The sequence below is a fragment of the Condylura cristata genome, unplaced genomic scaffold, assembly GCF_000260355.1.
Source record: "Condylura cristata isolate star-nosed mole 26May11 unplaced genomic scaffold, ConCri1.0 scaffold00025, whole genome shotgun sequence".
NCBI lineage: Eukaryota > Metazoa > Chordata > Mammalia > Eulipotyphla > Talpidae > Condylura > Condylura cristata.
In genome coordinates this window covers 30,729,705-30,738,901 of record NW_004567126.1, presented here as the reverse complement: position 1 = coordinate 30,738,901, position 9,197 = coordinate 30,729,705, and the positions used below count along the sequence as shown (strand labels likewise).

At 68.8% G+C, this 9,197-nt stretch overlaps 2 protein-coding genes across 2 annotated transcripts in view; one reads left to right on the top strand and one right to left on the bottom strand.

The window, feature by feature from the left end:
* GRIN3B (glutamate receptor, ionotropic, N-methyl-D-aspartate 3B) overlaps positions 1 to 1,209 on the top strand; it is a 10,847-nt gene extending 9,638 nt beyond the window's left edge. Inside the window, exons 7-10 of the mRNA XM_012729431.1 lie at positions 11 to 159; positions 369 to 533; positions 606 to 661; positions 813 to 1,209. Of these exons, the coding sequence (XP_012584885.1) occupies positions 11 to 159; positions 369 to 533; positions 606 to 661; positions 813 to 1,194 (752 nt within the window). The 3' untranslated portion in view covers positions 1,195 to 1,209. The remainder of the gene's footprint in view (positions 1 to 10; positions 160 to 368; positions 534 to 605; positions 662 to 812) is intronic.
* A 71-nt stretch (positions 1,210 to 1,280) lies between these two features.
* Positions 1,281 to 9,197, bottom strand: part of TMEM259 (transmembrane protein 259) — an 8,676-nt gene continuing 759 nt past the window's right edge. Inside the window, exons 2-12 of the mRNA XM_004688934.2 lie at positions 8,544 to 8,825; positions 4,689 to 4,964; positions 4,096 to 4,189; positions 3,670 to 3,780; positions 3,467 to 3,589; positions 3,286 to 3,386; positions 3,148 to 3,205; positions 2,932 to 3,015; positions 2,728 to 2,860; positions 2,538 to 2,637; positions 1,281 to 2,455 (exon numbers count right to left, since the gene is read on the bottom strand). Coding sequence (XP_004688991.1) covers positions 1,922 to 2,455; positions 2,538 to 2,637; positions 2,728 to 2,860; positions 2,932 to 3,015; positions 3,148 to 3,205; positions 3,286 to 3,386; positions 3,467 to 3,589; positions 3,670 to 3,780; positions 4,096 to 4,189; positions 4,689 to 4,964; positions 8,544 to 8,825 — 1,896 coding nt within the window. The 3' untranslated portion in view covers positions 1,281 to 1,921. The remainder of the gene's footprint in view (positions 2,456 to 2,537; positions 2,638 to 2,727; positions 2,861 to 2,931; positions 3,016 to 3,147; positions 3,206 to 3,285; positions 3,387 to 3,466; positions 3,590 to 3,669; positions 3,781 to 4,095; positions 4,190 to 4,688; positions 4,965 to 8,543; positions 8,826 to 9,197) is intronic.

Sequence of the window (9,197 nt, the reverse complement as noted above, 5' to 3'; positions counted from 1 at the left end):
CCTCCCCCAGGCTACGGCATCGGACTCCCCCAGAACTCGCCGCTCACTTCCAACCTGTCGGAGTTCATCAGCCGCTACAAGTCCTCCGGCTTCATCGACCTGCTGCACGACAAGTGGTACAAGATGGTGCCCTGCGGGAAGCGGGCCATCGTCACGGAGGTGCGGCCCGGTGGGCGCGCGGGCGGGGGGCGCGGGCCCTTCCCGAGGGCTCTGGTCTGCTGTGCAGCCCGACCCAGCCCCGGCGCCCTCCGTGGCCCCTGGCCCGCGTCCAACACATGGAGCCCCAGGGAGCTGGGCAGCCCGCAGACCGCTCGCGCCTCCCAGCACTGGGCCCCCGTGACGTCAAGGGCGTATGCGTGTCCCCGCAGACGCTGCAGATGGGCATCTCCCACTTCTCCGGGCTCTTCGTGCTCCTCTGCCTGGGCCTGGGCAGCGCGCTGCTCAGCTCCCTGGGCGAGCACATCTTCTACCGCCTGGTGCTGCCGCGCATCCGCAGGGGGCACCGGCTGCAGTACTGGCTGCACACGAGCCAGGTGAGGCCCCAGGCCGGGCGGGCGGCAGGGCGGGCTCCCCACCCCTCACCGCGCGGGCCGTCTGTGTTCCAGAGAATCCACCGCGCCCTCAACACGGAGCCGCCTGACACGCAGGAGCCCGAGTCCAGGTGAGACACCCGAGGGGCCCCTGGCCCGCCAGATGCCCGCCGTTCGCATCACCTCGGCCTCCTCTGGGACCATCACCCCGAAGGGCAGAGGGGGTCCTTGGGGAGGGCACAGCACCCGCTGGGGGGCAACGGCCAGGCCCCTCCCATCCAGGGTCCTCAGGGGCCCCGAGGAGCAGCAACAGGACTCGGCGGGCGCCCCTGCGGTGGAGCGCGGCTGGACCCGGGTGCGCCGGACCGTGGCGCGAGAGCGGCGTGTGCGCTTCCTGCTGGAGCCGTCGGCGGCCGCGGGCAGCCGGGCGGAAGGGCCCCCCTGGCCCTGCTCCAATGGCCGCCCACCTGCCGCCCTGCCCTCAAGCACCCCGCCCCCGGGAGAGCTGGAGGAGCTGGAGCAGCGCATCTCCAGCGCGCGGGAGCGGCTGCGCCTGGCCCTGGTGAGGCGCGGGGAGCTGCTGGCCCAGCTGGGGGACAGCGCCTGCGACCGGCCGCCGCGCCTGCTCCAAGCCCGCCCCGAAAGCACAGGGGCTGTGCGGTGATGCAGACACCCCGGGAGGCGGCCGGCCCTGCCCCCGCAGCAGCTGAGCCGAGGTCCACCCCGCCCCCCCAACAAGACGCGGGCTGGCCGCGGTCAACAGTTTATTCTATATACAAACACAATTTGTACACTGCAATTAAATAGAGTGGAATGAGCGCTCTTCTGCATTCCTCGAGTGATTGGTGTGGCCGCCGGCCCTGCTGCTGGTGCAGGCTGGAGGCGCGTGCCCAGCAGCTGCTGCCAATGCTGGCACCCTCAGCCACGTCCGTGCCCGTGGCCGGGCTGGCCGCCCGTTCCCTTGCAATGGCACGCACACGTGGGGCGGGGCGTGGAAAAGGCACTGCGCGTGACAGAGCACCAGCTGGGCCAGCCGACCAGACCCCGGGAAGCCCGACTGGCCTCCAAGCGCAGACTGCCCGCGCCGCCCTCAGGGGCAGCTCGCTCCAGACCTTGCACCAACCCTTTCGTAACCCTCTGTAGCGCCCCGACCTCTCCTGCTCAGACTCATCCCATGCTGGCTGAGGGGCTCGCCACAAACGGGGTAAGGACATGCCTCAGGTGGGCCCCACGCCTGGGGCAGAGGAGCCTGCCGTCTGGGCAAGTGACAACTGTCACCACCCGAGGCAGCCCCAGGGCCACCAGGACCGTCTCTGGACCCGAGGGATCCAGCCAGGTCGGCCCCGTGGGCCAGGGTAGCCAGGGACAGGCGGCTCAGCTGAAGGGCTGTCTCAGGACCCCACCTGCGAGGGGGCGTCTGCTGGAGCTGAAGACGTGGGGTCAGGCCCACTCACCCCTGTGGCGGGGGGGGCTGTGTCAAGCATCAGGGGGTCGCTGTCCTGGGGGACCTGAGGGAGCGCCCCGCTAGGAGTCAAGGGGCCAGCGACCCGCCGGTCCAGGAGGGAGGCACTGAGGCCCGACAGGAAGGAGGCGTCGGTGATGATGGCAGCCGTCTCTGCCATCCAGCCTAAGTCACCACTGGCGGCCGCAGCCACTGAGGCAGCCGCAGCCACCAGGGAGCTGGGCGCCGCGGCCATTGGCCCGGGCCCCCCGCTAGCACCCTGAGAGCCAGGGCCCAGGGCAGGGGGTGAGCCAGAAGGGTCAGGGGCAGCAGCTGGGGGGCCACCGTTGTTGTTCAGGTCGTCTGGCAGCGCCGTGGGGGTGCCGGGGCCCAGCGGCGGGGTCTGCAGCAACATTTCCTGGATGCGGATCTGCTGCAGGATGGCGGGCAGCTCGTAGTGGTGGAAGAAGTAGATCATGGAATGCTGAGGGGAGGGCGCACTGGGTCAGGAGCGCAGGGCCGGGGCCCCTGGGGCACCCGCCTCCCGGGGAGGGCAGGCGCCGTACCTGAATGAAGAGCCAGGAGGTGACCAAGGCCAGGCTGCTGTACTGCCCGTTGAAGCGGTAGTGGTAGGCGTAGAAGGCAAAGTGGTACAGGTAGAAGAACCTGCAGGCACAGGTGACCCCGCTGACCGGACCCGCCTGCGGCCGAGGGCCCGGGAGCCACCTGCCCGCCCCACCGCCCACGGCCACTTACCGCAGCCAGTGCCTCTTGCTGGTGTTGGTGTGGCAACAGATAGCATCATACTGGTCGGCCAGCCACACGATGAGGATGATGTAGAAGGCCGTGGTGGTGTCGTTGAAGAACTCCGACATGATGGCCTCCATGCCTGCGGGGAGAGCGGGCGGGGTTGGGGGGGAACGGAGCGGGCAGGGGAAGCCAGTCGGGCGGGGTCCTCACCAACGAGGGCCAGGATGACGGTCAGCAGGGGCGCTGCAGGGAAGGCGATGGCCATGTTCATCTCCAGCATCTGCAGCAGGTCCACTGCGGGCAGAGGGCGGCAGGCGGGCAGACGATTGAGGCACCCAGCAGCGGGGTGGGATGGGCGGGGGCCTCGGGGGCCTGCAGCTAACCGCCCCCCCACCCCCCGGCCAGCTGGCTGGAGGGAAGACTCACCAATGAAGACAAAGATCTGGTGGTGGGAGTAGCGGAGCAGCATGGAGACGCTCAGGGTCTGCAAGTGAAAGGCGTGAGCCGGGCGGGCACCCGCGTCCCCGCCCCCCGCCCGGCCCGGCCCAGCCCGGCCGCACTCACGAAGATGACCATGATGATGAAGGCGGCCAGGTAGGAGGTGCGTGCCATCCACATGCTCACGAAGCGGTAATGCTCCCCCGACACCACGTTGCGGAGGAAGCCTGCGGAGGAGGCAGTGAGCGCGGCCCGCGCCCCCCCAGGCGCCCCCCCCCCCCGGCCCCAGGCCCAGGCGGCGGCGCACCCTTGTTCTCCTCGTTCTCGGCCAGGCCCTTCACGCTGGACATGAGGATGTCGTCGTAGCCCAGGAACTCGGCCAGCAGCAGGCGGCTGAAGCGGTCTCCGAAGCACTGGTCCCGCGTGGGGTCTGTGGGTGGGCACGTGACTGGGCGTGCACCCAACTGGGGCCCGCAACCCCCGAGACGGGAGGGGCGGCCGCAGACTCACCCAGGGTGACCACCATGACGGGGATGCTGAGGCGCTGCCGCGTGGCCTGGGACAGCCGCAGGAAGCCGTACTCCAGCGAGTACTCCACGATGTACTCGTCCTGCGGCCACACTGCGGGCACGGACACGGCAGGCCCGTCAGCAGTGGCCCTGGCCGCGGGAGCAGGGCCAGGGCTGGCTCTGCAGAGTGTAGTTCAAGCTGCAGGGGCCCTGGCACCTCCCCCGCCCCCACCCTTCATAGAAGGGGCCCAGAGAGGGCACCCCATGGCCTCACATGCTGAGAGATGGGGAAACTGAGGCAGGGCTGTCACTCTCCCAGGCAGTGCCGACTGGCTGCTCAGACCCTTGTCCCTCTGGCAGGTGTGAGACCCGAGGTGACCTCACCTGCCCACCTCCACGCCACGCCTGACGTAGCTGAGCCTGATACCTTTACTGGGCGTCTCGGGGAAGGGGAGCTCCTGGCTGCCGTTGCCAGCGCCACCTGGCGGCTTGAACACCTTGGGCTCGATGTCCAGCTCAAACTGTGGGGCGCCAGGGAGCAGAGTGTCAGCAGGCCATGACACAGGAGGGCCAGCACTGTGACCCCCAACTCTACCCCAGGTCCTCTCCCTCTGGGGCAGAACTGCTGCCCAGGGCCAATCAAGGTCTCCACCTCAATACCAAGCTCCCCAATAACTCTCCAGTGGAGGGTTTGTGCCCCAAAGCTGGGGCAGGGCAGAGCTCCACAGCCCAAGCAGCATGGGGCACATGGTGAGGTCTGTGCCAACACCCCAGCTACGCCAGGGCCTTGTGTGCCTATCCCGAGTCCAGGCAGTGGGGGCGCCCCACTCTGGGTCCCCCCAGAACCCAGCCAATCCCCTCACGACAGGTCTAAGTCTGCTGCCCACCAGCCCCCGCTCTACGCCTACCCGGGCCCTGCCAACGGGTGGGCGCGGGTGGGCGTGGCCGAGGCCGCGAGGTCCAGCCACCCCCCCCACGCAGCGGGCGGCCACCGGGCGCCGCTCTCTGCCCCGCGCCCACCTTGATGGAGCTGTTCCCAAACATCTCCATGGTCAGCTCCTCTTCCTCCTCGTCCTCCAGCTCCAGGCCAGGCTCCACGGCCAAGCCGGGGAAGGCGCCCCGGCCGGCGCCCTCACAGAACTGCAGGAAGACGGGTGCGCGGCTGGAGTTGTGCTGCACCTCCACACGCAGGACGCCCTCGCGCGGCCACTGGTCACGCACGTGCTCCAGGCAGTTGACCGGCGAGCGGGAGAAGACGATGTGGATGTAGGCCAGGACGAAGAGCACAAACAGGGCCTGCGAGGAAGGCGCGGTCGGCGGGGGCCCGGGAGGCCGCACCCAGCCCCGGACACCCCCGGACGCCCGCTAGCGCCCACTGGCCGGCCGTGAGCCGCCTGGGAGCTGGACAGGCCTACTGGGCGCAGCTACTGGACACACTGAGTGCGCACAGCCCTGTGGCCACCTGCCCGCCCTCCAGGGCTCCTGCCCTCACTAGCTACAGCATTTCCAGCCCTCAGCGCCCGGAGCCGGCCCAGACACCTGCTGCCTATCTGCACACGGAGGCGGCGGCGGTTTCCACAGGCCGCCAGGGCCCTCAGTCACCGTGAGAGCAGCCCCCAACCCAGGTGGCAGTCTCCCCCACGCACCCCATCCTCACCGTGAAGGCTTGCTTTGCACAGGCCCCGATGGCAGGTGTCACCCCTCGGCCCAAACACTGCCCACAGCTGCACCCTGTGCTCGTCCCACTCACTCACTGGGGTGATCCCTCAGTGGACCAACACACTCTGACAGCCGGCCGTAAACACCCCGTCCCCCAGGCAAGGGCCACGGACACCAACCCCGCAGCCACCATCAAAGCCGTGGGAGGGACCAGATACAAGGCCCTGCCCTGAGGAAGCGGGCGCTGGGCTGCCCAAGGCCAGCCCCCAGGGCCATCCCTCCCACGCCCTGCTGAGTCCCAGAAAAGGGTGGGACCATGCCGTCCGTCACGGATGAGCCCCAAGGAGCCCCCCTGCAGACTGGGCAGAGGCTGGCCAGCGCCGCTGGCATCAGGGGACACAGAGCCTGGGCACGGGGAGAGGCCCCAACTCTGAGACGCTGCTAAGTCCTCGGTTCGGTCAAGCATGAAACGGGGGGAGCCCACCCCACATTCCAGCTACATCATAACCAGAAGCTCCGTCTTAGCCACCTACGCTGCGTGTCCTCCGTGAGCGGCATGGCACGCCGCAGAGACAGTGCTCAGGGCACGGTGAGGTCTAAGAGGAGGCCACGTCAGGCCAGCCAGCGCTGGCTCTCGGGTCACCAGATGGACAGGGAGCTATGAAGCTGGCTGGGACTCCGGCCCGAGGGGTGGGCAAGGGGGACCCACTGCCTGCTCCCAGGCCTGCTGTCCAGCTGGAGCTGTGCCCAGGCCACTCTCGGGCCAGCAAGGGCAGCGCAGCAAATGCCAGACACACAGGAAGTGCTGACGCACGATTCAGTCCGACGCCACGAGGCCCAGCCGGACACGCGAGTCTGCCATCACTGCACAGGCGACCAAGGAAAGGCGGGCGGAGGCCACATGGCCAGGAGGGTGGAGCTGGGCCAGAAACCTGACGAACACACCAGCAGGGAGGAGCAGGGAGAGGGACAGGGAAGGAGAGCAACAGGCCGCAAGTCAGCGGCCCAGGCCGGGATGACCCGTCTGGCCAGCAGGAGAGTGAACTGAGGGGGCTTGTGCACGATCACATGACCGGGACCCTCCCAGGGGTCCAGCACCCCAGCACCTCCTGACCCAAAGTCCCAGGTGGGGCCTCTCCTCCTTCCAGGCAGGGCCTGACCCCGCTGGGCCTCAGTTTCCACATCGCCGAGCAAGACGGTCATCAGAACACAGGGCTGCTCCTCCCAAGGGCCCCTCAACAGGCCCTTGGTGACCAGCCTCCCAACCTCTTGACCCCATGTGACTCAAGTGCCCCTCTTCCAAGGGGCCTACGAAGACCCGTCTCCCGTCTGCCTGGGCCCAAGCCTGGCGCAGAGCCGCGCAGGGAGCGAAATCAATGGACGGAGCCTTCTGTCCTCTCCTCATCCTCAGGGCCCGGGGGCACCCCACTGCCCCCACTCTGCAGAGGGAGAGATGCGCCAGGACGCCCCGCCCCACGTGTCCACTCAGGGGCTGCAGGCTCAGTCCAGCAGGGTCCAGAGTTCAGCGGCTCTGTGACTAAGCGGTCCTGCTGCCCGGGCTCAGGGTCACCAGCAGAGCGGAGCTGGAAGCCAAGGCCACAGGGGGCCTCCAACACCTGGCACGGGCCTCACTTCCGGCACAGGCCCTGGGACTGCGACGGGCCCCTCCAATGACCCAAAGCACAGCGAGTGGCCGGCGAGTCCAGGCTGGCCATGGGCTCAGGGGCCCAGCACCACGGGAAGGAGCCACCTGAGGTCAGCGCAGGTCCCGTCTCTGGGTTAGCACAGGGAGCCGAGTGGACGGGGGCAAGGAAGCCAGGTGTTCCAGGCCCCTTTGCAGGAAAACCGAAGGCGCCCAGCCTACAGCACCAGGGGCTGGGAAGGGTGGCGAAGGATGACCCCTCCCCAGGCTGCACCACGCTGAGAGGAGAGCTGGGGTTCCCCTCGCCCTCAGTCCCCCTGCATGAGACCTTCCTGGATGTGGAAGCTGTAGGGCTGGCGCAAATCAACCCCCTCCACCACAAGCCCCTGGGCAGAGTGGGGGCCAACGGCCCGGGGGCTGAGCTCTGGGGGCCCCCAGGGGCCCCGAGCACCTCTGAGAGCAGAGCTTCCTCTCCCCTGGAAATCAAGTGACACTGGAAGCTTCTGTCCGTAACCCCGAGGGCTGGTAAAGAACCTCCATCCCGCGGCCCTACTCCCTCCTCTCAAGACTTGTGCTGTTCTGGGGGCACTGAACCGCCTCCTGAGCCTGAGGAGGCTGAGGTGGGCCTGACCGCACAGGCCAGTCTCACCGAGTTGGGAGCGCCCGTCACCCCACGCCGGGGCCGGCATCATCAGTCCCTGTTCCGCAGACAGGACCCCAAAGCTCACCCCACGACCACTGCACCCCTGGCCCGGGCGGCGCACTCTGATGGGAAGCCAAAGGGCCATTTCTCGGTTCCCTCAGACCCACCAGGGTCCAGGGACCCCTCTCTGCTCAGAAACCCAGGGCCTTGCACAGACTAACTGCTCTGAGGGGCTCAGCTAGCACCCAGCGAGACCCGTCTTCCAGGAGCCTGGCAGGGCCAGTACTTTGCCAGCCAAACTCCCGCTAAATCTCTGCCAGCGGAGAGGCCGGCCAGGGCAGAGCCCGAGCCGCCCCGCGCTAAGCTCTGCACAGCGACTGGTGGTGACTCGGCCACTAACCAGGAGATGACCTCAGCTAGGTCATATTTCCTTGGGGGGGCTCAGAAGAGAGCCGGGGTGGGGGCCAGGTGGGAGGCACCAAGGAGAATGGGAAGCAGGAGCTGGAGATGGAAATGGAGACCAGGGCTACGGTGTGGTGGGTGGGGGTGTGTCCAGAAGGGCCTGGGATGGGCCCGTTTGCAGGAAGGTCAGGATTGGGGTTCTGGGTGAGCAGGGGCCTAGGAGGGTGGGCTGAAGACCCGGGGGGCATAACCGGGGTCCCAGGGCTTGGAGGAGGTGCCTGCCAGAGGAGGGCCGGGAGGAAGGGCGAAGCCGGGGGCCAGCGCGGCCTGGAGCGGGCCAGGAGCCCCTGCAAGGGGACCAGGCGCCTCTGCCGCGCCGAGACCCGGGTAGTCTCGGGGTGTAGATTCGGGGGTGGCAAGGTCCCGGCTCGGGCGCGGGCTCTACTCGGGCGGGATCGGGGGTCCGCACGCGGTCGCAGCGCCGGGGGGAGGGTCCGGCTGCTGAGGTCGGGGTGGGGGCCGCGGTCACCTTCAACAACACGAAGAACTCGAAGAGACGGCGAAAGGCAGGCGGGAAGAGGCGCGAGTAGGTGACAGCCATCTTGAAGAAGAGCGCGTGGAAGAGCCGGTCGCGCACGTTGATGAGCGGGTTGGGGTTCAGGTTGGGAGTGCGAGGCCCGCGCGCGGGGGCCGGGCCGCCGCCGCCGCCGTGCGGGAAGAGTTGCTGCCAGTGTTGCAGATAGGCTGGGTCCACTTTGAGGAAGGCCGAGCCGCTGGGGTCCCCCGGCTTCAGCATGTCCGACGCCTCAAGCTGGGGGCACAGGGCAGAGAGGAGGGTGCGCGTGAGGCCGGCCCGGGGCCTGGAGCAACAGGGGCGGGGAGCGCGGCCGCCGAGCCCCGGACCCGCCAGCGGCGCGCCAGAGCCCGAGACCGGTGAGTGTCAGCCCAGCGCGGCCGCCGAGCCCCGGGAAGCCGCTGCCGCCCCCGCCGCCAAGATGCCCGCCTTCTCCTGCTTCGAGATGGTGTCCGGGGCCGCCGCCCCCAGAGTCGCGTGTCGCCTTCGCCGCAAGTCCCGTTCTGGCTATTTACAAGACGGGCGACCGCGCGGCCCCCCCACTCCCGGCGCAGGCCCCGGCCGAGCGGCGTTAATAGCACCATCGCGCAGGCCGGACGCGCGCGTCTG